This window comes from Bactrocera dorsalis, chromosome 3, assembly GCF_023373825.1.
Source record: "Bactrocera dorsalis isolate Fly_Bdor chromosome 3, ASM2337382v1, whole genome shotgun sequence".
Taxonomy (NCBI): Eukaryota; Metazoa; Arthropoda; class Insecta; order Diptera; family Tephritidae; genus Bactrocera; species Bactrocera dorsalis.
In genome coordinates this window covers 57,763,684-57,791,581 of record NC_064305.1, presented here as the reverse complement: position 1 = coordinate 57,791,581, position 27,898 = coordinate 57,763,684, and the positions used below count along the sequence as shown (strand labels likewise).

The 27,898-nt window shown below is 34.5% G+C and overlaps 1 protein-coding gene across 11 annotated transcripts; it reads left to right on the top strand.

The window, feature by feature from the left end:
- Positions 1–435: 435 nt before the first annotated feature.
- On the top strand, positions 436–27,851 carry LOC105232031 (uncharacterized). 11 transcript variants are annotated; one of them, XM_049453577.1, is made up of 6 exons: positions 510–530; positions 706–777; positions 834–956; positions 24,785–24,905; positions 24,988–25,047; positions 25,903–27,851. In XM_049453577.1, exons 3-6 carry the CDS (start codon positions 854–856, stop codon positions 26,042–26,044), a joined length of 426 nt encoding a protein of 141 aa, XP_049309534.1. In that variant the 5' UTR covers positions 510–530; positions 706–777; positions 834–853; the 3' UTR covers positions 26,045–27,851. The 11 variants fall into 11 exon arrangements, with proteins under 11 accessions (XP_049309532.1, XP_049309534.1, XP_049309533.1 ...); XM_049453575.1 differs by having other exon boundaries at positions 436–530; positions 706–956; XM_049453576.1 differs by lacking the exon at positions 510–530 and adding an exon at positions 572–636 and having other exon boundaries at positions 706–956.
- The last annotated feature ends 47 nt before the right edge of the window (positions 27,852–27,898 follow it).

Here is a 27,898-nt window from a genome sequence, read left to right as displayed (position 1 = left end):
AAAATTAAACATAAATACAAATCGGTTTATTTGCAAACAGTAAGCAGAGTTACTGTTATAATTTTAAGAAAAATATATATTTATAAATGATAACTTACTATAAAAGCAAAAAAGGTGCATTTAAAACTTGTTCATTCCAAAGGACTATCTAATAGTTAAACATAGCTAGATGCGTATGGTTATGAAAAACAACTTTGTATGTCTTGCAATATGTAGGCTTATCTTAATAGTTTTTATACATATATTATATAAGCTAGAATTGAATATAAATTTACAAATTTTTGAATTTTTTCTTTTAACTTAAATAAATGTTTAAGGAAATTTTAGGGTTACATACAATTTATGAGAAGATTGTGTTGTTATGATTGGTTTAGTTTGGCAACACTACTTCCAATCAGAATTACCAGAGAACGTATAATATTGTACGTTCTCTGGAATTACTTTTAGGAAACTGCGAAAACCAACAACAAGTATATAAACAGCACAAGATAACAAAAATCGTATCGGAAATATCACGTTCATAAGGCAAGGTGCGGATTAATATTAGCGAATTAGTTCTTAGTTAGGAGAATTTAAATAGATATATTATTTGGACTTAAATAAATTTAATTTTTGTTCCAAGTAGTAAAAAGCTATGTAAGAGCGTTTAGAAGTATGCAATTGTAATTAGTTATATTCAACTAAGGCACGGTTCCTCTATTGCAGACTCTTCAGAACAATTGCAACAAGTGCTCGACCTACGTAGCCATTCATAAGAATAGCTCTTCCAACTGAAAAGTAAGTGTAAAGGGCTTCCGGAGAAAATTTCATCACGGACGTGTTTGATCTCTTAGATTATTTCGATATTGAAGAAATGGATTTCTGGGCGCTTTTAACAATTGTCGTATTGACGATATTTATTATGAGCTGTTGTGGATACTGTTGTTCCTCAAAGCAGCGTGGAACCGTATTGTCAAGTAAGTACCAGGAACACAGACAAGTTGAGTCATAATATATTGTATGTAAAGTAATTCGGGGAATTTGAGCGTTAATATATAATTAATATAATTTGAACACACATTTACACATTCGACAGTTCTTTTTTTTTTGCTGATTTGACAGTTGAACAAAGCATAGTTGCAAATTGTTTCTTATCATATTATACTTTGCACATAATTAGTTTATGTACACCTTCGTACATAGATATCCATGTGAGTATGTTGTAGTTTAAACATACTTTGAATATACAGCTCTTGTAGATAGTATATCACGTTTATTTTTTTCCATGATCAGCGTCTTACGGTAGTAACATGAAGGCATATATACAGTGAATTCAAAATTTTTTGGCACAGGCGTTGTCGTTGCTGAAAAGTGTATTCAAAATTGAAAGTTTGTATTATTAATTTCGGCTTATTACTCAAAATTATTTTAAAATTGTTAAATTTTCGACGCAGTTCGTATTAAAAGCTTACATATATATTTATGTGCATACATACATATAAATATGTTTTCTTATAATAAACAAAGAAATATAGAAAGAAATTGTGTGTAAGTAAAGTTTTTGGGAAGCATACGTGTTTTTTAATTTTTTTGGTCTATTCGGCTTATTACGGATTATCAGCTAACATACATACTTCTATCATAATAAGCAAACGAGTATTCCTTTATTTCATAAGAAACACGAAATGCATGTAAAAACCCGCAAAACAGCGACAAAAATCTTATCGTGAAATTGGTAATATAGTGCAGAGACCTTATTTAAGTGTGCGAAATATTAAAAAACACTACATCAACAGAGAGAGTGAGAACAGATCTGGACGCCCAAAAATTCACTCCACGTTAGAAACGAGCTGTAATAGCTGCAGTGACTTAGATCCGAAGATTTCAGCAGTAAAGCTGTGACAAGAGATGCAACAAAGCTTTGAAAAAAACTTTGACCCCAAAATTCTACGTAACACTTTACACAAAACTGATATTAATAGGTGAGTTGCACGACGTAAGCCATTAATTTCAGATACGAATAAAAAATAAGAGACTGCGCAAAAAAATTGCCGAAAATGAAACAAAGACCTCCAGAAAAATAATATAATTAAGACTGTGAAACAGTCGCGTTTTTATTGATGATGGAAAGGGTGAACACTCATATTTGAAGAACTTAAAGGAAAATTTAGCTCCAAACGTAGAAAATTTAAGTGGGCCGTCATTCTTGTTTCAACACCTTAGCAAACCCCAGACACCAACCCTATAGAACATACATATTTGGCATCTATTGGAAAAAAACTCACATACAACACGAAGTATTCACTTAAAGAGGACATACGTATATAATAGGCAAATACAATATAACTCCTGAGCAGACATTTAACCTAGTTGGAAGCATGTATCGACGTTTAGAGGCAGTTATTCAGGCCAAAGGAGGTTTAACAAAATATTAGGATTCAAAACAATATTTTTCCATATGTGTGCCTAAACTTTTTTGATTCACTGTATATGTATATACACAATCTGCAAAGTTAGATGTTTTAATCTTTTGAATTATTTTTTTGTTATGACTCATATTGAACATTTCACCATCTTAGAACGTTAAATGCATTGAGTAGTGAAATAAACATAATTTTGTTAGCATATTTAATTTCATCATAAGGTAGACAAGTAAGAAAATGAAAAAGATTATGTTCTAAATGTTGCATATGATTTCAGCTTTCCTCCTTAGGCAAAATTGAGAACATACACCACCTTGCATTGGCATCTAGGATTGATTAATTTTTGAATTTCTCATGCCAATGTGATGTACTATCCCTATAGTTAAATTCATTATTGTTTGTTAAACAATTATTGTATTTTTTTTGTTTAGAGGCCGCCCATAAAGCATAATTGCCAAAGTTTGGTGGTTAAAAAAATATGCTTATGGTTGTGACAAGGAACTGATTCTGAATATTTGCATCTGTCAGGCAATGTAATTGATAGTTCAGGAGTTAACGGCAAGTTCAACGATCTTCTTCGCTTCTTCTCTGCAAGCAGCCTGACACTCTTCCCCACTAAATCCTCAGCGACCCTATCGATGGCATTATAAATTCGACTGTCCACAATATTAAGGTTTTTTGCGTTTATACTCGCTAATCTGTGCTCCTTCATTCCGACGCGACCGCGATTATTGTCAAAGTACAAAGCTGTTGTTAAGTCCTAAAGTCGATAGTCGCCAATACGTGGAAAAGAAAAATTAAATTTTGTTCGCAACATACAGAAATCGGCCGGTCGTTCATTAACTACCAACACCGGTATGGTCGCCTGGATGTGACAAACTCAACGAAGAGGCTTCAGATGTGGCCCTACTCTGCACTCCGTATTATAACAGTTAACCTTTTTATATCTGCTTAGTGGCCTGCATGCTTTCGGTTATAACGGAATAACTAGCAGTCGTTTGCTTGAAAAGGAGCCATCTCCTAGATGCATTGAGATGTAATTCCTTGATCACGTCGACGACAAAGAACAATACGCAAGACACAACTAATTTCAGATTCGTACTGACGTGCCTTTCACTGTGAAGCCATTATTACATTCAGCACTAGCCATTGCAGGGGAAGAGCTCGAGTTTCTCAGCGCATCTAGAATGATTATTACGCAACGTCTCTCTGGGTAGTGTAGGGTGTTAAACTCCTATCTACCAAATATATGACCTAAGGGCATTGAGTTGCCGCATGGCCCGAACCTCATCTTTTTATGCCGAATGACCCCGTCGAAACGGCACGTTTCTTGGACCTCCCGTTAGATGATTTCGACGACAACTAGCTTAAACCTTGCCACTCAAAAGGGGATTAACACAGTTGAATACGACAGACGTTTGATTTGAAAAGGGGTTGCTTCTCACCATATCGTTCCACGCCAATCAACTGAATAGAGAGTAGAATGTGCAGTAGACTATCGATCCTTCTCTTTTCAAGTCGTTGAAAATTTTAAATGGATTTTCCTGTGTGTGTGGTGTAACGTACCAAAATATTGTTGAAGCGGGTTAAGGTTTTGCTTTTCGTTTCTCTATTTACGGCAGTCAATGATGTTAGCTATAAACATAGCTTACTGTTATCAAGCATTGTTCCATAGTGACTAGTGATTCAAACTTATGTTGATAAAAACTTTTTGTGCTTTGTAATACGTTGTTGTTGTTGTTGTTGTTGAAACGGCAGAATACTGCCGAGTTGACAATCCTTGGCTGGACAAAAATCCGGTTCCGCTCCGGTTACGTAGACCCGACTGTCGTAGGAACGGCTTTTCAATAAGTTGATGGGCTCGTTCCTAATAATTCTGCCATCAGAATTCATATTATAAACTTGAAATATTGCTTTAAAAGTGTAAGTTGTATTTATTTCATAATAAACGACATGTACCTGCTTTATGGATAAAACTAGCGCCCACAAATGTCCAATCTTGCCCAACTTTATCATATTGGAAGTTCGAAAGAAACAAAAGTCACGTCAATTTAATTGTGAATTTTCATTGAATAAAGGCGTGAATAGACAGCTTGTCATGTATCTTATCTAAACGTAAACCCAACGGTGAGGCAGAGATAAATTGCTTCACAATAAAATGATAGCAATTGGGTGCTTTGTGAACATACAAATCTACATATAAATGCAATATCTAGTTCAACGCGCACTATGGGATTCCCGAAAATGGGGAAGTGATAAAGGTAAAGTGTGTCCAAAAATAGTTGATATTTTTAATAACCGGTTGTCGTTAATAGAAATTGCTTATTTATACCGTTAGTTTCGTAAAACAAGTAAATTGAGTTTTATGTCAAATTGCCAGAGAAGGCTTTGATCATTTATGTATAGTATTTTCGAAAAAAACTTTAAATTATTGTTATTTTTTACTTAATTGAGAAAATTAGAAATTTTTCCCTCGATAATAATCGTATCAAGTTTTTAATTATTCTTTATCAAAACGGCAACTTTCGAACGAAGAAAAGAGAAAATGTTTTGTTTATAAAAATCGCGTTTATGGAGGAGCAGCCCTAATATCGCCCATTATTCGTATGTGTGTGGCTGTATATTTCATGTTTTTATAACTTTGAACTTTTGAGTAGCGGCAGTATGGTTAGCCCACTTGTTTTCGCGATTCCACCACACCAGACGCGCGCAACCAAGAAGTTATATTTTGTTTAATTCCCATAAATACTGTGCAAAATGGTTTGGGTCGGTGTTATTTGGCTTCCGATTTCCGTATTTTTTGTATTTTTCTTTATATTTTTTGCAATTTGTATAAAACGTCGCCGTACAGTCGTGATACAACGAACAGTGGGTAAGCTATCTGCATAAAAGTATGATTTAAAAAAAATAATATTAATAACTAAAAATAATAATAATATTTGCTAATATTTAGTAGTTACTATAATACTAATACTTTATTATTAAAATTTAGAACTTATAAACAAACTAAGTCCTGCCGATTGGATTTAGTTGCTATTTTTGTCATCAAAGTGTCCGAATGGTCAGTCCTTGGCCGGAAAGAAATAAGGTTATATATAATCGAATGCCGTGGTATTTGTTGTGGTATATTTAAACGCTTAGTGTATACTTTATAAAATAATCGAAAAAAGTGTATACACTCAAGATCAGATTTGATTCGGAGAGATCCGTTGCACACGAAGAGCAAATCGATAAAAAAAAATTGTCCTAGATTGGTTGAACATGTTCAAATGTCAACTACTGTGACCGATTGTGAAGTGACATAAAGCCAAATCCGGCGAACATGGTGGCTAACGGTGACTCTCATTTCGCGTTTGTTAAAAATGTCAGTCATAATTCTGTGAGGAAGTAACGACGCAATAATTGTATTGTATTTCTGAATGAGTCTAAGATTAGAACGCTTCATATTCAAAACATTAACCAAAATGTGTTGAGTCGATCCAAAAGAGATATTGAGATCCTCGTCAATCTCTCTGATGCCAACACAACGATTTTCAAGCACTGTGTCTTTAACTTTCCAACCGTCACTGAATGAAGCGAATTCGTTGTTCAATAATAAATAACCATATTTCTGGCCCCGGCAAAGTTGATCAGACTCAACCCATTTGGGGATGTTTCGTCCTGGATGCAGAAATTACCGACCGTTTTGCCAAAGATACGTTTTTTGCCCACTCTAGCGTTAAAGTCGCCAACTACGATTTTACATCGTGGTGGGGACAGCTCTCATAGTTTCGTTCCAAACGCTTATAGAAGACATCTTTGGCCATATCGCTCCCTCTTCCGTCGGGGCGTGGGCGCAAATCAGCGATATGTTGAAGTAATTCGTTTTGATGGGATTGTGGCTAGACGATTATCCACACTAGGAGCTAGTCGTCTCAGTCCTTTCTCCCGTACATCGCACTTCTTGCACGGCGGCGATCTCAGCCTTTACTTTCATGAGCACATCAACCAACTCTGCAGCGGCACTTTCTCAATTGAGGGGCCGGACATTCTAGGTGCATGCCCTTAAATCGTAGTGCTTAATACGTTTCCAGTGGTCGTCATCAAAAAAACATTTTACGTGGCGGGTCCCAAATACAACTCTGGGGAGGAATGTTTCGCCTTTTCACTTTAACTCGCCTTCAAACGAATGTTTTGTGGCTACTTGGTCTAAGGCCGGAAGTGAGCTGGTTGAGCCATATGTAAAATAAATAGTTTCTGGCCACTCCGAAGGGAGTGATGCTCAGATAGTTCCCTCACTTGCTTGAATTTCTTCACATCCATTCACGGTTTAACCGATTAAAAAATTTGATAATATATCCTCGCCTTTAATTCTTGCAAAATGCGAAAATATAAAATATTCGATATCCCCTGAACTTAGCCCATGACAACCTGCGAACCTGCGATAATTTGTGTCTGACTGTATTCTTAGCCTCGAGCATAATACCTATTGGACAATGTCGAGTAAAAACTCCTTACTCTTTAACTCTTTCTAAAACAAACTTTTGCAGCCATTTCGAAATATTTCACACTCTTCCTTAGTTGTTAAAAAATCAAAATAATCTTGCAGGTATTGCACTGCTGAATGTGTCATATGAGTCTCATGTATTTTTACCAAAAATACGGGGGAAATGATAACAAAATCAGCTTAAATTGATACGATAACAAGTTGAAATTTTATAATTATCATTTGTGTGTTTGTATGTGAATGCATTATATCTGAAGCAATACGAACCTTAAAAAATGTAGAACATATCAGCTTGTACACTTATAGGCATGTTTAGGGGAATTTTTTGAGGTTATAAATTATACATTTATACAGCTATGGACACACATAAATGCTGAAATAGATTTATTGAAAGTTGATTAAAATGTAAAAATATTGCATTCACTTAATAGAAGTACGTCCTTTATTGTGTTGTTGCATAAATGAGTAAGTGAAAGTATTTCGGTGTAAGAAATGACATAACATGTGATCCAGAAAACTTACCACAATGGCAGAAAAGCAAGAATTTCGAGGAAGAAACCACTTCTTTCAAATATAAAAACAAAAAATTATTTTAAAGCGATTGATCTTCATCACAACTCATCATGAAAAATACTAGAATTTTTATAAAACTCTGCTGTGGAGTGACGAAACAAAGGTTAACAGGGTAGGACCAGAGGAGATACTATTCGTTTACCGTTGTAAGTGCCAATAATATAATCCTTAATTCACTTAGAAGATTGATTGAGATTTTGAAGAAGCATAGTGTCGAAATATTATGGTTTGGTAAGCATTTTCTTGGCATGGTGTAGGCGCGCTTTTCCTCCGAGAATCAACAGAAAGTTGGACAAGTTTCAGTACTTGCATATTAAAAAAAATATATATATGGATCCATATGCTTTCGATGCAATGCCACTCAAATGGAAATTTTTGTAAAAATTGCTTTTCTGCGTAGAAGATCGATATTTTGGATTGTGGAAACACAAATGCCTGACTTAAATCCAATTGAGTGCCTATGACACGAAGTCAAGGCCGGTACTGCAAAGCCTAATTATAAAAATATGGGCGTTCTCTGGTCTGCTTTTAAAAAAAAGATTGCTACGCTATATTGGGTCGCTCACTAAGTAATTTATTCGTGATGTCATCAGCTGATCTTATTAAATTTTTCGCAGCCAACTTCACACTTAACCGCCATATTTGAACCACTAATAAAGTAAATTTTTTGGTATAGTTCTTGTTTACTGACCTATCGAAGATGGAAGATCGTAAACAGCATTTTAGGCACATTTTACTGTTTTACTGTCAAAAGGGTAAATATGCAGTACAAGCAGGGCGAAAATGATGTGATGTGAAGATAGCGGTGCTTCGATACACGTGACATCGTGACATTTTATGCATTATTTTCGCGAATGAGCCCGAAAGAAAACAGAGGTCAACAGTATGAGATTGGTAAAGCCAAGATGAGTCAAATCCAACAAAAGTTAATTGATCTGTTAGAAAATGGCATGACTTCAAAAAACTTGAAAATTACTTTGAAAATTTTTACATTCTTAGAAAGTAGCTTATTTATTAGTAAAGTATAGCTTGATTACCAAGGACATTGTCAATTTTATATCATCAGTGAAAACATTTTTCATTACTATATTTCAGTCATTTTATTTGATTGTGCCACAGGCATTAACTTTTTGCATCAACTGTGGTTTTTGAACATGTTTATATATACATATGTATACTATATATACACAGTATGTACATATATAGTTAAATACATAAAAATTTTCCTCATATAAACACAGTAATAAACCCAGGGATCGAGTACTAAAAATTGACATTTTAACACAAATTTTATCATAATAAATTGTCTCAAAATGTAATCCTCCCGGGTTTAGTGCAGCAGATAACAAATATTTCCTTAAGACAACGAGTAAATGTAGTGAAAATATTTACCAAACTTGTTTAGTTGATCGCAGACATTGGCGCGCAGAGTATGTTCGATAAAATAATTAACTTAAAATAAATAAAAAACACCGTTGTAAGAATGACCTACTACCTCGGTTTGGTATTGATTGTGTGTGCAGTGATATTTTGTAGCTTCTTGGTGGCCTTGTTGGGCGCCCTGAGACGTCGGCGTCTACGTGCTTTAGCTGAACAAGACGCTCAACTGCTAAGCGAAGCAGGACTTAACTGAAATTATGATTATACAATATATAATAATAATAATACAATAAATTTTCATGTTTGCCAATTGCATAATTAGGTAATTATACTGTCTGTCCAAAAACAAAATATTTGGTGAAGAAAATTATTTGCACTTTTTTCCATTCTTAAATTTCAACATTTATTCATTTATTTGAAATTTCATAGATTCCTTCTCTAATAACTACAGCTCAAATATAATTTCTTCTATTCATATATGTACAGTGAAGCCTCCTTTGCACGGACATTCATTGCCGGACGACTGGTCATCTGCACCTTCTTGACTGCTAATTTATTGGAAGTTTTTAAATAAGAGAGAAGCAAAATTTCCCGGACTTGCCGCTTTCCCAATAACAAGAGTTTTTTTTCTTTCCTTTGGCCATTTTTGCTCAAAATAGCACAGCCAGTCTTTCTTTCTCAAGTTTGCCGTCACAACAAAGTTCGTCTTTTAAGCCAACAAACGTTTTGGCAAAGTTCCTATTTTATTTTAGAAAATATATTGTTTTCCTATAGCTAACGTTAGTTTAATACTTGTTCTAGTCTTCCGCGTTGTCTATTATAGTCTGACATCTTTAAAGTCAACGAGTGGCGAATAATATGTTCGCTAAAGGAACTAGCGATCGAATAATTATAACACTTTTATGAACTATTGGGTTAGTCATTTTAGTTAATTGTGCATTTATTCAATACTGAATGCTGTTTGAACCGCTCAAATTGTTTGTAAATTGGTGGTACTAAAAAATTTTTGAGCGTTAGTCGTATTTGTCGAGAGTTCAGATTAATTTTTACAGTTCCAGTTCGAGTGCGCTGGCTTCACCAAAAAATTCCTTAGGAAACTGACCAATCTCACTGGCGAGTTAACTTCGGTTCTGTGCGATAAAATCACAGCCACAAATTTTTCATGCAGGTTATGAAACCACATTCCGATTCTTATGACGCACGCTGTGTTGGTACACTGTTTCATCCTCAAGCTTTCACGTATTTGCTCTCGAGACTGTCTGAAGTATTTATTTGTAAACAAAGAATTCTTTTAATAAATCCATCTTATCAATTTTGTTAATTCGCATTACTGACGCATAGATCAACAGGTGTCAATATGAATATGTATCTGTAGGTACTTGAGTTCTCGAATCGATAAATTGCGATATTACATCCCTGTAAACAGATTCATACATTTCATTGTGCGCGCTAGTGGCTTTATTATTCTTCGCACAGTTTCAGTTGTATATCACTCCTCTTTGTTCGCGGTGTTCTCCAGTTGTCTGTTATTATTGTGAAAAATTTAACTACTTCATTTAATTAAATGCGAATTTGTGCTGTGAAACATGTTTGGCTATCCAACGGAAGAAATCCACAATATAGTCGTTATAATTTTGGCAATTTCATTTTTTCTTGTGGGCGCGTTGTTGCTTTTTGTGCTGATTTTTGCATTTTTAAAGAAGCGTTCCGTGAAGTCGGACCTTAAAACACTATTTCCTAAAGGTTGGAGGCATTATACATATGTATATTACTTTTTTTTATTAAAAATTTTATTAAAAAAGAAAAAAAAAAAACAGATTCGGGCGAAATCGAACATTATAACAGATCAATTGAAAGGTCTCCGGTCTACCATAGTGAAACACGTCAAAGCCAAATTAAAGGATGGCATTTGCCGTCGTTTTCACTGACTTGTGACACGGTGCAGTCTCTTGGTTAAACAGCATTTTCTTTTTCTTCAAATCTGGCCGTTTTTTGGCAATTTCGTCCAATAATGATATGCAATAATCGCTTTTGATGGTCCGTCCTTTTTCAAGCTAGTCGTTAAAAATTATTCCAAGATTCTCAAAATCAGAACGCCATAACTTGGCCAGACGATTGTTGCATTTTTCACCGCTTTGAAGCGGGTTCATCGTCTGCAGTCCAATCGGATAACTGCCAATTGAACTTCGGAGTGAAATGATGAAGCCATGTTTCATCCATTATCACATATCGATGCAAAAACTCGTCGTTGTTTTTGTTCAAAAGAGAGATTTCGCGGCACCCACTTTGCACAGAGCTTTCCCATACCCGTGGAAGATATGATATACACGTTCAGTTGATATCTTTGGAGTGCCTGCTATCTTGACCAAATAGACTTTTTGCTCATCCAAAATTATTTTGTGGAGTTTTTATCGGTAACAACCTCTTTGGGCGTCCACCGTCTTCGGTGCTTATTTCACCACGTCCAAACTTCCCGCACCAATCCTGGATGGTTGATTTTCCTGAGGCAACCAAGTTTTTGTTTTAATCAACACGTGAAATTCCCTTTTACAATTACAAATGTTGCTTTACTCAAAATTATATAATTCACAAACTAATGTTCCGTCAGCTGTCGAATTTATACATGCGCCTTTTGAAGGTTAAGGCTAACTAAAAGTCATATGTCATATTTTAGTAATGTCAGACTGGGGACTTTTAAAATGACCTGTTACCCTAGAAAGTGCAAGAATTTAAGGTGTCAAATATATCTGATTGACATCTCTGTGATTTGATTAGTATTATACATGATCTAACGATAATTGTAAGCCATTTAATTAAAAGAAAAATACGCCGCCGATAAAAGCTCTAATCAGGAACCTCAAGCTTTCTTGAATACATTGATTCTATGTGATAATATACTCTTCAGAAATCGTCGTCAGACATCACACATCATCCACTCGGACGACATGACTTAGTCTGTGTAGCCGCCGTCTCTTAATTCACTGAACTATTTCAAAGTCGTCGTACTATATCTCATACGAATGCGATATTCGACGTGGCCAACGCGCAAAGGACCATAAATCTTTCGCAGAACTTTTCTCTCGAAAACTCGTAACGTCGACTCATCAGATGTCATTGACAATGCATCTGCACCATACAGCAGGACAGGAATAATTAGTGACTTAGTGAGTTTGGTCTTCGTTCGTCGAGAAAGGACTTTACTTCTCAATTGCCTACTCAGTCCGAAGTAGCACTTGTTAGCAAAAGTTATTCTGCCTTAGATTTCGAGAGGACTTTACTTCTCAATTGCCTACTCAGTCCGAAGTAGCACTTGTTAGCAAAAGTTATTCTGCGTTAGATTTCGAGGCTGACGTTATTGTTGGTGTTAATGCGGGTTCCAAAATAGACTAAATTATCTACGACTTCGAAGTCATGACTGTCAATACTGACGTCAGAGCCAAGTCGCGAATGTGACGACTGTTTGCGTAATGACAGAGGATATTTCGTCTTGCCCTCGTTCACCACCAGACTCATTTGCTTTGCTTCTCTATCTAGTCTGGAGAAAGCAGAACCAACGGCGCGGTTGTCCAATGATATCGATTTTCGGCGTATGCCAGCAATTTTTCACTCTTGCAGAAGATTGTACCCCTACTTAGGGTTGTGCGCTGGGTTTGGGACCCGCCACGTAAAAAAACCATCCCCAATGAAAAACAACACAGCCTCGGATGTGCTGTTGTTGACTCGGCTATAATCGCGTAAGCGGTGTCTACGCCAGTAAAGAAGAAGAAGAAGAAGATTGTATTATCCCTTTTCAGATCTGCAGCTCGATTGGGAGTTGCCTTGTCTGAAACCTCGCTTGGTATCTAACGGCTCGGAAAGGTCCTTCCAGACGGAGCTTTTGGTATTGCTCAACGCCAGTTTACACAGCAGTATTTGTCTTGCGCTCAAATGAGCCTGAACATAAAAAAAATGTATATCGAAATTATTTTACGGTCTTCCTAGGTCTGGTTTAAAAAATAGTGCTTTCTCTGAATCAATTAATGCCGCCTACAAGTATGCAATAGATTAGTTATTCACAAGTAATAATACAAATGGAACTTAAATTGAACTTCACTCCAATCGAATTTCACTCAATATTTACCGCTAATGACTAAGTTATTTGCACTGATAAGCGTCAGCTGTTGAGCGATTTCAATGCCAACTCATAGGTTCGTTCTTTATTGGCCTCCCAAGTGTCCAGCGCTAATCTTAGTTGTTTTATCTAATATACAAGTATCTTATCTTTAGCAATTGTTTAAAAACTCATACGCATTTTCAGTGGCTAACCATTAACCGCCAACAGCTCGTGTCGTGCAAATAAACTTGATTTTGTTTTCCATTTTGTCGTGATAAATAGTTGATAAATTGTGTACAAATTCTTCTAAGTGAAAAAGAAACACACTAAAACATTATGTGGACCGGTATGATTGTTGGTATTGTAATGGGCTCCTTCGTAGTCGCATTATCAATTACTTGTTTATGTCTCGGAATTTGCTATAATGTGCGAAAACGTCGAAATATGCATAACAACACGACATTTCCAAGCCGTTAGTATAACCGTTTTTTCTAAATTTAGTTACTAAATATTTTCGCGCGTGTGTGTGTGACAGTATTGATTGACACTGAGTCAGCACTGAAGCGTGTACTGATAGTGTCAAATGATAAGGTCCAATAACCAAGAACGGTTGACAACCAGATAACTTGAGCTGAAGACATGAAACGAAGCTGATAGAACGTACAACATTTTATAGGCTGTGTGTATAGATTTTCTAAATTTTTTACTTAAAGTCTCGCCGAAAATACTTCAAAAAGTCGTTTATGATCATATATCATTGACTCCACTTGAACGGTGAAACGTGTAAAATAATTTATTTCACTGAATTATGACATTTTTCTGAGTGCCTTGAGCAAAATAATAATACTTGTTTAAAAGTACTATTTTAAGAAATTTATTAACATTCGGAAGGTTTTAAGGTTTTCGTTTTGCCAACTTTGGTAGAAAACTTGCTGAATATGCTAGGGCAATTCGGAATCTTTTTTGTTTGCTTTTAAATTAATAATGTACCTGCTACACCCTTGTAAAGAAGCAACACTAAAACACCGTTGCATGGTTTGCATTACTGGTTTGCAAATTGTCAGCTGTTCTTAAAAATAAAAACATTGCCGTAAGAGATTCTGAATTGTCTTACTATTTATAAACCGTGAAAACGCTGAATTTTAAAAAAATATGTCTTCGAATGCAGATAAGTTAGTTTAACATTTTCTAGTTAATACAGGATTTTCCAATAAGAGCTAAATGATTTCTTTTCAAAATAAAAAAACACAATTGTTAAGGAATTGAATAAAATGAAAAAGAAATACAAATTATGACATATTAAAAATGACCGAAACCACTTAAAAACGCTTAAAAATCATATCATCCCTATGGAAAAACCCGTTGTTTCTATTGTCTTATTTTAAATCGATATTCATTCAAAGAATTTTTTTTACAGAATTGAATTACTTTTAGTAGGGAATATTTATGTGTAAACTTAATCAAAAGAACCTCGATCGATTTCCTAGACATAGCAAAACTGTAACGGTACTCAGAGTTGCCAAGGATCAGTTTTGGTATACAGTTGCCTAATGACGCTGGTCGCCATACAAAATAGTGTTAATTCTAGTATTAAAAAACCAAAAATTGTTAATGAATCAATTTCAAACCATAATATGCATTCCGTGCGCAACCAAAGATGTCTTGATTACTATACTTTTGTTACTTTTGACTATACTTTTGTTACTTTTGTTTTGTTGTGAATAAAAAATCGTTGTCATTGCATTCGCTGAGTCATTCGTTATGAAATTCTGTACAGAGCGGAATTTCGTACTGTTGACTTGCCTCAAAGCCAAAATGGACCATAGTGTCTCATACACACCCTAATACCCCTATCTATTTCTGATTAGATTCGACGCATTTCCAATATTCCATGCACTGCTTTCTTATCGTTCAAACTATGACTCTTGTTTATTTTGAAAATTTACTTCTTTAGTTTTCTATAAATATTGTGCTTGCAATCATGGATGATCTGACAGCTGCTAGATTGCAATTGATTTTCGGTTTTATTATAGTGGTCATATGGTTGTACTGTTTCTTCGAGGTGTGTCGTCGACGAAGACACCAACATTACCAACAATTTCCAAATGTCGATAGTAAGTGTGATATTCAGAGCATAGCGTGTCTTTATTCCATAAATATTTCGATAAAAACCGGATCATCAACTTCAACACGGCATCAATTCGACACATGGTACTTTTCTTTTGTTGTCAGTTGTTTAGTCACGCATGGGTACTTTCCTATTATAAAGTTAAATTCTATTTTTGTACCCAGTTTCGTATCGGCAGCATACTCTTACTATTATCTTATCAGATTAGTATCGTATCTAATCTCAGCGTTTTGCGAAACATAATTCGTATACAAAAAGTGAATTTGAATATCGACAACTACAGTTAACACGCATAATTTCTCCAGTCTGGTTCACGGTCTTCATATTGTGCGCCGTAAAGATGATCGCTGTAGGCTTTGCTATTTGCCTAGCTGTCCTGTTCCTCATGGTGTTCGCTTTAGTTGCATTGGGTATTTCAGCGTATTGGAGAAGAAACTATCAGCAACATCTGCGGTTTCCTAAACGTTAGTATCCGTCTTACAACTCATTGGTTTCTCTTAATCTACAGTTGAAATTGTAATTCGATAGTCGAAAAACATGCGTTCGAGTTTGCTGAAAAATTACTACAAAACAGTGCAATAAATCAAATCAGTCTGTGCTAGAATCGATAATGTCGATTATTTAGTTAGAATATCGACTTCGTAAGTCATTAGATTGTGTGTTTCAGTTTTAAGTGCAAACGGTTGATAATTTATTTGACTTTGAAAAATAATGAAGTTATGGCTCTAAATCTCTTGAAAAATCAAAGCATCAAATAGAGAATATTGAAAGAATAAAGATGGAGTAGGAATGAATTTTACAAAAAGCAAATATGTAGAGCAGAGAAATTGTGAATTCATGTTTATAAATCTATAATTTTATATAAGTTACAGAAAGCAAATAATTCTTGGTTTTTGAAAACTCGGTGTCGATTAAATATTAAAATTATACTCGTAATCAATCAGAATTGTAGAGCTAAACTTTGAGTGTTAATTATTACAAAAGGGCCAATGAATGTTGTAGAGTGATGAGCGTGAATAAAAAGAACAAGAGAGTTCTTGGTTTTGAATTTGACAGCAGTTGTTAATAAATAGTATAAAAATATAATTAGATATGTATATATACTGTGACAAGAAAGCACCCGGAAATTTTAATAAAATTCCCCGGGTATTTTGCTAAGTCGGTTGGGCTGTCCTTAATTACTATGCCAAAGCGCGATTTGCCAAGCGGTTCGTTTACGGCAACTGTTTACTATAAGTCGGTACACCTCAGTAGTGCGCTGCGATATTTACAATGGATAAAAATATCGAACAAAGAATTTCTCTCAAGTTTTGTATTTCTAACCAAATTTCGTGTGTGGGATTTGCGCGAATGTTGATAAAGGCTAACGGAGATTCAGTTTTATTAAACACACAAACCTACGAGTGGCACAAAACCTTCAAAGACGGTCGAGAGATCTTTGAAGACGTGCCTCGCTCTGAACGACCCGCGACCTCTCTCCATTGGAAATCGTCAACAAAGTTGTAGAGAAAGTAGAGAGAGCTCGACATCTTTCGCGTGTCCGTTCGAATGATTTTGGTGCATATTTTGGATATGAAACACGTTTTCGCTCGACTCGTCTCGATAAAGCTGTTTTTTTTTTCAAAGAGAGTACGGTAAACAGGGTTCTTGCAGACATACGTGATCGTGCGAATTTCGATTCCACAATCATGGAGAGCGTTATGAGATGCAAACAAGTCCACAATCATTGGAATAGAGGGGAAAAAACGCGCCGAAACCAAAAAAACACACCAAAGCCGTTCCAAAATCGAGGTGCTGTTCATTGTATTTTTTCGATATTTGTGGTTTGGTGCATCACAAATTTTTTCCGGAGAGACAGACGATGAATAAAGAAATTTTTTAGCCGTATTGCGGTGTTTGCGTGAGAACATCGGGTGGAATTCTAAAAGAACAATTCATGGATTTTACACGATGATAATGCACTAAAGCATCGAGCCACGATTGTGACCGAATTTAAAGCCAAAAGCGCAATGAGTTGTATCGATCGACCACCGTATTCGCCAGATTTGGCTCCGTGTGATTTTTTCGTGCTCCCCAAACTGAAATTGATGCTCCATGGAACCTGTTTACAGACGATCGAAGAGATAAAACAAAATTCGCTGAAGGTGCTGAAGTCCATACATCTGCTAGAGATTACTTTGAAGGCGACAAAAAAAAAAAACAAAATTACTGAATTTAATATTTTGCGAATTATTAAAAATTTTCGGATACTCGTACTTTTTTGTCACCATGTATATAAGTACTAGGGTGGATAAAAAAAATGATTCCTTAGATACCATGAAAGTTGTACGAAATTTTCTTTCTACTCCACAATTTATTAGCTCAACTCAATAAAGAAATGTTGTGTTCGATGAATTCATTGTGACGTCAACAAATTCATATGCGCGTTCGCTATAGCCCCAAAAAATCTCATCGGTTAATTTGTAATTGTAGTTCAACATTTATCTTATCTATGCATGTTAATAACTATTATCGGATATGTTATGTTTCTTCTCCCATATCAGTATAATAATAATAAAAACACTCGCCGGTTCGATTAGTGAGTTAATTTACTTTCTAAATTCAGCAATTAAAGTCGCATCTCATAATTAAAAAAAATGGTGTTCTTTGCTATTATGTTCATTACTGGCACACTGTTATTTGTTACCTTGGCGTCAAATGCTATATTGGCATGTCGAAGAATGTATCGTGACCGAAAATGTTAGTATGGTGAACAATTGAAAAACGTAATATGGTAAATTTTGTGTTTGAAAATATAAAAAAAAGAGAAAATACGTAAACTTCGGCCGCAACGAAGCTTTAATAATATAAATAAAGAAGTTGCTATAGGAGAACTTTATTTTCATCGGTCAGTTTGTATGGCAGCTACATATGTGATATAGTGTTATGATTTTGGAAAATATATTCGGGGTTAATAGTGATATTTTTGACAAAAAGTCGTGCCAAATTTCGTCAAATAAAAGTGTTTTCCATACAAGAACTTAATTTTGTCCGTTCAGTTTGTATGGCAGCTACATACAATATTATAGTGGTCCGATATTGGCGGTTCCAACAAATAAGTACATAGCTTCTTGGGGAGAAAAGTGTGAACATTTTCAGATAGATATCTGAAAAAGTCAGTGATTAATTTACGTATATGAAAACAGACGATCTGGCTAAATCGACTCATCTCGACACGCTGACCTGTTATATGTAAATACAGTCTGTCAAGTAAGAGCGTGGTCGACTTTACCGACAGTTAATGAAAGGTTTCGCTCTAATTCCTTTGCGAGCCGATAGAGGGAAGCTTTGTCCTTGATGCATTGTTAACAAAGGTTCAGTTGTCGTTGATCTTTTGAAAGAGAATCACGTTAAACGCCATGAGTGCTAAGTACGCGTCGTGCTACGAAGCGATGTTCCTTTGCATTCACCCGAAAGTTCCCAAAATGTCATAATCAGCGGCTGCTAAATATATGAGAAAGTCGAAGGCATTTGTACAGAAGTGGATACAGCGATACATATATAGTGGCTAAAAATGTCGATGATTTACCAGAACGGGGTTCGATAGGAAAAGTGAACAGAAAAGATGAAAAATGGATAGTGAATCTGTTTTCGCGGAATCCTGCTTTAACACTGCGGCAAGGACAAGCAAAATTAATGGCAAAAGGTTTAGATATATCCTACGAAACTATCCGAACCTTTCCTTATACTCATGATTTACAATGGCGCTACACAATGCAGAAGCTTCTGTTGACTGAAAAACTTGTGACAAAACAACTCGCTTGGGCGCATGAGAATATTGATAGATATTTTGAAAATGTCATTCCTACTGATGAATGTTCTACCAATAGGCTCGTTCAGCGGACAGTAAAACATGGAATAAAGGTGCATCTTTGGGGCTGCTTCTCAAAGCAGAGATTCGGCACTTTGTACCTCTTTACTGACAACCTAAATGCCGAGAAAATGATAAAAATCTACAAAAAGGCTTTACTACTATCTGCCAAACGATAGTTCATCAGAAAAAATGAAGATTGGATTCTGCAGGAGAACAACGATCCTAAACACGGCGGCAAGCTCTGAACTCAGTGAAAAACTTAATCAGACATCATTAAATTGGATTGGCCGTCGCAGTCGACCGATGCAAAACCCTATTGAAAATGTGTGGGCATATATTAAGCAGAAGCTTCGTGGAAGACGCACATTTACCTTGAAGCAGTTGCCTTACGAAATTCCTCGGATATGGAGATCCTTGCCACTAGAATACGCCGTCAAATTAGTAGAAAACATGCCTCGGAGATATCAGTCAATTATCGACGCCGGTGGTGACTGGTCAAATTATTGACAAAATTGCATCTTTGTTTGTTATGTGTACAATATATATATAAATATGAAAGTTTCATAAATAATTTTTTTTTATAAATTAACACAACGCTCTTACTTGGCAGACTGTATGTCCTTTACAGGGCCTCCGACGTATCTTTCTGAGTGTTGCAAAATATGTTGCAAACTTGATATTAAAAAAAATTTTAGTCTTAATACATCTATGTTCAGATAAGAATTGTTTGTAGCGTTTTATTAACTTTGAATAAATTAGCATCAGAGTAACTAATCAGCTAGGGAAAATCTCTGTATACTGCATAATATACATATTTATCCATATACTATACTTTCTAAAGTACAAGTTTGCGGTCTTATACAAACCTGTAGTTAATTCTGCAAATGATAATCAGTTAACTAATAATATAAAAAATAGTAGTAATTCTAATTATAGTCAACAAGTCTGTCGATAATCTGAAATAAGCATTAGGGACTTTGTACATTTTATTTACACATATGCTTTTGCTGTTTGGTCTTATCTCTGTTGTCGTCAAGTAGTCTAAATTAGTGAAGTACCAGGACTGATAAAAAAACATATGCTATTGTTTCTATGTTCCATAAAATATTTCCAGGTTAGGCTGCGTTTGGACTAGAAAGCTTTAGTTACAAGTGGGGATAATTTCTGTATTAGTCTTAGCATCTCACTCACTAGCTAATTTTCTGAGGTGTCATTCCATATGATCATCTGAAAATGTTGTATATTTCTTTCTAAATTATTTTATTATATTCTCTCTTCCGTAAACCTCGAATTGTTGTTGGAATATACTTCATAAATCTTGTTAATATACAAGATAAATATAGTTTCAGTATTGCAGCTAAATTATATATGAGCGTTGCACAAAGAAATTCCCATGAAGCCGCTGTCAATTGAATTTTATAAATAGCACAAATATTCTACAGATATTACGTTGCTAACCCACTCAAAAATAGTTTGATATATCAATATGATAATTGACATACTTTGTGCTATTTTAGTCAAGTAGCCGGCACAAAACTTTATCTAATTCAAGCTGTCACAAATATAGAATTGGTTAATATTGACAGATATATCTCAATTTATGTCAATTATAATCTATATTGTTTCTAATTATATGCCTGTTATCTTTCGTGACAGTTACATATTTATATAAGGGTATCACTTGTCTTGGTATTATCTGACATTTTGCGATTTCTATTTATTTTTAAACACCTAAATCTTAAACACTTGAACTAAAACAGTACAGTGAAGCAGTTTATTATTATGCCGTAGCAGAGTATAAAAATGTATAGTTTTAACTATTGTGGTTTTGAAAATATTTTTAATCTATATATATAAAATAAAGTTTTGTTAGTTACACCATTTATAACGGCTGGACCGATTTGGCTGTAAATTGATAGAGAGGTAGCTTAGAAACATGGTAAGGACATAGGACACTTTACATCTGTTTATGTTAGAATCCAATACAAGTCATTAATACAAAAATTATATTTCAAATAATAAGCATTTTCTAAAAATTCATGTTTGTAGGAATCATTTGAATATATGCGTACAATTTTAAACAGATTCTTCCTCAAAAATAATACAATCGCTAAGTATTTGGAATAGTAGAAAAGAACTACAACCAAATACGCGGTGATATAGCTTATAACTGCTTCAGTAGTCAGTCGTTGAGTATGTATTATACCACGTGCATTCCAAAAGACTGATGTCATATCCTTTCCAGCCGACGTTTCGACTTTCTATGCCTGAGAACCGGTTCATCATGACTCTAGAATGACTGTCGATTTGACTCCAATGGGAAGTGATGGAGCTATGTTTTTATTGTTACACACCGACGCAAATATTCGGTTGTACTCCGATTAAAGAGCACTCAAACACTTCTAAGAATCAGTTATTTATTGTTTTTGTTGGATTTGGAAATTGCGAATCGCCCACTTTGCACAGAGCTTTCGCCTCTTTATGACGTCATTGTCCTCGGTGCTCATTTCGCCTGTTTTCAGCTTAGCAAATATCTTTTCAACGGTGGATTTCCCTGAGCTCAAATTCAACAGTTTTCTCCACCAAAAAGCAATGCTTTATGATCCATTTTTTTGTAAACTAACACAAGTTGCTTCACAAAAATGTTATATTTCATTAACTAATAGTTATAATCCAACTAATAGAAATCATATAGATGGTAGTAGTAGTATTATCTATATATGTATCAGCCATAGTGAAGCGTGGACGGGTCCTCTACTCGTGTTATCACATAAATTCAAAAAGTGCTGTTTTTCGAAACTTTTCTTAGGTCCAAATGATCTTTAAAAATGGTTTTCATTGATCCTTACAATATTCCAACGGTGCCAGTAAGATCTCTGACTGTTAATCGTCAATCCTCAAGCACCAATCCCTTTATTTTATTGACGTGTTGATCATCAGTTAATATTGATGGCCGTCCTGGATTGGCTCGTCGTCAACGCGTTCTCGACTCTCTTTGAATAATTTGTAGCAATCAAAAACACTTGCTCGCGGCAAACAATTATCACCAAAGGCCTTTTCCAACATTCTGAACGTTTCAACAGAGAAGATAAAGCTCTTATCTTAAAAATATTCCAAAATATGTTTACGAACTTTAGTATACATACGTATATTATGATACAGAATAGCAGAAATTGCAATTTCATGTATGCATTTTCATTATCTTTATATAAAGTAGTAAAATTGTCACAAACAACTAATAGCCATACAATTTTACTCGTTGCACTTTACTTTCTCGCATTACAGATAATGTTTTATTATCGACATCACTGCGTTAGGTGTGCTAACGAAGTATGAAGACTTGAGATTATTTTCAATATGGGTATTCAGACAGAACTTGTTAATCTGGTAGTTCGTTATTTGATACTTCGTTAAATCACCTAACTGTCAACATACTTTTAGCTGTACATCAGTAGTGGGTGTAAATTTCGTTTCAAAACAGCTGATTCAATTATATTAAATACTTACTTTTGAAAAATTTGTCAGAAACTAATTTGTAGTGACAGCAAATGTATTTTTTTGCAATGAATTAAGTTAACTTTGGCAACAACGCAAACAAAACAGCTGAGTGATGTTACCAAGTAACGAAAAAACTATCATGCTTGCCAGCCTGGTACTTCGTTAAACGATAATCTGTTAATTTTACAAAAACAAAACCCACGTAAAAAACTACCGAGTAACGACTAACGAATTAACAAAGCTGGTCTGAATACCCCTAATAAGAATTTAAGTTCTACAATCCATTTCGCAAAATAAATTAAATAGATTTCTGTCATAGCAATTTTTAAAAAGGTTGCCACCTGTTTATTTTTTTAATACAATGATATAATATGAAATATTTTAATATCTAACCAGGCAAGTTTAAGATTTGTTTCTGTTTGACCTATTTTTGAGAAGAGTTGCCATATTTTTAATTTTTTTGAATACAATTAAATGAATAAAATATGAAATATGACTACACGATCATCTAACGAGAGAAGTTTAAAAACTTTTTCTTTTTGACCAATTTTTGAGTAGAGTTGCCACCTGCTTACTTTGGAAATCAATAACAGTTAAAGGAATATTTGAAACCAAATTGGTTTATGAAATAGTTTTGGGGGATCAATCTTTGAGAAGAGTTGCCACCCTTTTTTAACACAATTAAATTTAAAATTTAATCAAATATTACAAATGAAACTTAAGAAATGTTTCTGCAGCATAAATTTTTGTGAAAATTGCTAACTGTTAATTTTTTTTATTATAATATTGATTTAATAACTTTTCTGCTCGACTTAATTTGAGTAGAGTTGCCACCTATTTCTTTTTCAATTAAATTGTTTTCAATTAATAAAGATCAATGAAGTATTTCAAACTAAACAAGTTTATTAAGTGTTTTTGAATTTTTGTGATGAGTTGCCAGCTGTTTATTTTTTTAAATCAGTTAATTTGATAGCATAACTTAAATATTAAAAACAAGTTTTAAGAAATATTTCTGTAGAAAATATATATTTTTTGTAGAGTTGCCAACTGTTTATTTATTTATTTTTTAAATATACTTAAATTTGTAAAATAAATCAAATACAATATTACAGACAAACAGGTTTGAGAAATATTTCTGTCGAAGCAGTTTTTGTGAAGCCATTCGCTTTGAACAGTCACTTAGAACGAATTTATAAAATAAAATCAGTATTGAAACATTGATACTATGGAAATGGCATATTTGTTGCTCATGTGTATAGATGTGCTGCAGGCTCAAAAAATTATCCATCTGAGTTCCTACTTGGAAAGCTCCACTTCTGACGCGCACTCAATTTTCAATACCACTAATCTCAAATAAGTTTAATGTTAATAATACTTTAGATTAGGTTGTACCAAATGGTATTTACTTTATTTATTATGCTGAATGTTTAGATCTTATCGACAGTCCCTGACTTTATCAATTTCTTTTGCGTAATAACTAACTTGGGTAGCATTTGTTGAAATCAGCATTTGCTTCAGTTCAACTTCAACTTATTCTGCGTTAAGTTGTTGCTTCTCCGTGTTGTTTCAAAATTATTACATTTGTTTGTTTTATGGAACAATTATGATTGACGGCTTGGGTTTCACTTTGTTTATAACATTTTTTGTATTCAGCTTAGCCGTTTTGGGCGCTTTCTATTTGCGTGGACGCCAGCGGCGCAGAAATGAAAGAGATTCCAATAAAGGTTGGTTCGTCAGTAAACAGAAGAGACATTTCAACTATCGGGACATATTTATTACACAATTGATAAGTTATTGTTATGATATGATAGCACGTTTAAAATACGAGCATTAACGGCTACTCTTATCAAGTGTGATTTGCGATTATATGTTTTCTTGTTTGTACGAAAAGCTTAGAAGTGTATCTCAACTCCGTGCGGGTCGTCATATTGTCATTAGTTGGTGCGAAGTGACCTTTGCTGCTGTGTAACGCTTTTGCTTATTACGTTTTTGTCCAAACTCTTTTTTTTTTAATATTAAAAATGGAGGAGTTCATCATAGTGTTCATTATAAATTTCATTATTCTCATAATGATTTTAGTATGTGTAACTTGTATTTGCCCGAAAATACGTGAAACGCGCAATAGAGGTCGCATATTAGCTGGTAGGAGTGAAGATATACATTTTTAGGAAGTGCTTCTTTGTTTCAGCTGTTCACTGACCGGCGGCTACCACGAAATTGAAGCCCTGTTTGTCATCTGTAGTACTTTTTGTTTATAGCCATTCTTTGGAATGTGCGAACGTTACAAATTCTAACCTCAAATATACTTATATGCATTCACCTGGCAAGCACCAAACAATACCTAACTCGTCTTTATCTACTCTTATTGCAGCGCCCGTTGTGGTGACATCAACTACACACACAGCACCGGGCAGCTATCCGGTAACACAAATGCCACCCCCCAACGCTTATCAACAGCAGCCAATGTATCCACCCTACCCAACGGCAACAAGGTAAGTCATTAACGCTTCTCGCAGCATCATATTAATTATATGCGGAAACCAAATTTAACATATTCTCTTTCATGTTCCACAGCGGGCCCAACCAAATGCCTATGCCGATGCCAATGCCAAGTGCCCAACCGCCAATGCCGGGGTAAGTTTTGTCGCATTAAAAATTGTTGTCGTTTTTATACCCTGAACAGGGTATACTAATAAGTTTGCCACGAAGTTTGTAACACCTAGAAAAAATTATCGGAGGCCCTAAAAATATATACACGAATATAAATCGTCAGTGTGTCGAGCAAAGTTTATATAGCCAGGATCGGCTGTCTGTCCGATTGTTTGTTTGTATATACCCGAAGTGGCCGCTCAGTTTTTGGGAATCGATTTGAAATTTTGTACAAGTTCTTTTCTCACAAAGAAGTTCTGATACCGAGAGCATAAATACTATATTCTCTTATCTTCGCGGAAAGCGGGAGTGGAAATTAAACACCTGTGCAAATATGTATTGAGTACTAAGCGTTTTGCTAATTTATAAGTTCGAACACAAGAGCTCTTCTTTTCTATGGCTTGACACGTCCACGTGCGACCTTCGATCAGCCATCTACCTAATCAAACCGTCAAAATCAAGTTTTTGTATGGAAAAGTTTTTTGTTTGATGAGATATCTTCACAAAGTCCGGCATGGGTTATTGCCCAAAGCAACGCTACGATTTCCAAATCCTTTTTTGAGATCGGGCCACTACACCAGTCAGCTGCGAATCAAACTGGTCGTTCAAATTCAAGTCATTCTTTGAAAAACATTTTTATTTGCTAAGATATATTAAAGAAATTCGGCATAAATTATTGTCCCAAAGTTTTTATTCGGAAAATTTTTTATTTGTGGAAGGTATTACAGCTTCGGTGTAAAGTTAATGTTTTCTCGTTTTTATTGTTTTTTTATATATATGTAAATATATATTTTTTTTAATATTATCATCAGCTAATTTGCAAAACATTTCTACTTGCAGCATGCAACCTTATCCACCAGCGGTGCCTGCAGCGAATTACAATCCGCCCAGCTATGAAGCCGCTGTAGCGGGTGTGGGCGTGGCCCAACAAAATACTTATGAAAAACAAGCGCCCTACAATCCCAACTATAACGCATACTAGAGCGCAACCGACCATAGTTAGTTTTACATTTTCAAAATCGCTGCAAATCGTTGCAGTTTTGATATATACCTATTATACATATATATATACATACTTATTTATTAAGTAAGCCATATAATGCGCGCATGTGCTGGTGCTGATAATGACGAAGTTCTGGTTTTCTGCCAAAATGCGATAAGATTTGTTTGCAAGCACTTGGAATGAACGAGAAAGGAGAATAAGCAATTTGAGGCGGTTTTTTTGTTATGGAAAACTTGAACTGTGAACTCCGAAACAAAACTAAGAAGTTAACTGCGAACTAAACTAAAAGAAAATCATAAGCATTAAAAAATAATTTATATAGTTGAATTGTTTAAGCATTGTACGTACAAACTAATTTGTATTTTTTTAAACTTCCTCTCTGTATATTAAAAAAACACAATTTACTTAACCAAATGTCGCCGAAATGAATGCGAAAAGTATTATGATAATATTAATTTATATTTAACATAATATTGTAAAGCTCAAATTGCAATACACAAAGAAATACGAGCAAACGAATCAATAAAGAAATATTTTTTTGTAAAAAAAACAATACTCTTCTCTGGTTTAAACTAAAATGCAAGACAAATGTGAATATTTTGTTTCGCTGCAAGCACAAAGTTGATTTACAACATTTTTCAATAATTTTGTAAAGTCCATAATGTAATTGTTGTGATATACGCTAAGGCAGCGGACTACAGCTACAACTTATGTATATAATCACAGTATCGCAGCTTTGTTCACATAACCTCAAAGTTTTAATTGATGAAAACTATACATACATACATATATAGCAACTATAGCATATGTATGCTTTTTATGGGGTAACGTGGGTTTCCTCGGGTAAAAACAGCCTTTTTTCAAAAATTCTTTCTCATAAAAATTAAATATTTTATTAGTTTTTTTTTTAAGTTAAAAACATACACTATGAACAAAGAAAGAAACTCGGTCATTGTGACGCCGTTCAGTTTTTACAACAAAATCAAAATTTCAGTGAAAATTTCGCGACATATTTTTTTCAAATTATTGTAATCACAAAAAAATAGCAATCCTTTGTCTAAGCCTTTAAGACTTGTATTTCAAAGACCTGTGTAAAATTTAATGAAGATTGAGTAGTTCTGGAGAAATCTTGCCAACCGAATTCAAAAACACAGTTTCGAAAAAAACGCGTTTAAAGACGGCACTATCCTCGGGCGCAAAAGTTTTCAAGAAACTATTACTCAGATCAACTTGAAAATTAGCACAATATTCTAGAGGAGTTGTAAAATTTAATAACACAATAAAAAATTTCGATTTTTTGAAAGCCGTAAACCCATGTAACCCCTTAATTTAAATACTACAAATATGCTCTTATTGAACTTTTCTCATCATGCGGCGTTTACTAGAAATTTTTGATATATTTAGGGGCTTAATATAGTCTCATAAGTTATAAAGATCCGAAAACATAGCCTGAGATTGTAATTGCGTAAATTCATTTTTGTATGGAATCCAGCAAAAAAATTATTAAACAAGTGTAAAATTTTATGATTTTACGGGTGCGTTATGACAAGTTGTGAGTCCCCTAATTCGCAAATTAATGATAAACACTAATGTATATAGAGTTTGAATTTCTATTACGACGACAACACTACAAATAAAAAAAAATGCAGTTACGTTATGTTAGTTTTGAATGATTGAAAGTAAATATGTACATATGTATCTGCCACTATACTATCTACTTATCATCGTTCGGTTCTATAAAATTGCTGCTTTGTATTATTGAATAAAATACTGTTTTTGTATTGAATGACTCGATTGATTTGAAATGGTTTAGAATAATCAGGGATGAACGTT

What these genes read in the sequence shown, in the direction of transcription:
- LOC105232031 (XM_049453568.1), top strand. Translation starts at nt 10,428, where the DNA reads ATGTTTGGCTATCCAACGGAAGAAATCCACAATATAGTCGTTATAATT. An exon ending in TAAAACACTATTTCCTAAAG is followed by an intron (nt 10,585 to 24,784) that starts GTTGGAGGCATT and finishes CTCTTATTGCAG; the next exon opens with CGCCCGTTGTGGTGACATCA. An exon ending in CCCTACCCAACGGCAACAAG is followed by an intron (nt 24,906 to 24,987) that starts GTAAGTCATTAA and finishes CATGTTCCACAG; the next exon opens with CGGGCCCAACCAAATGCCTA.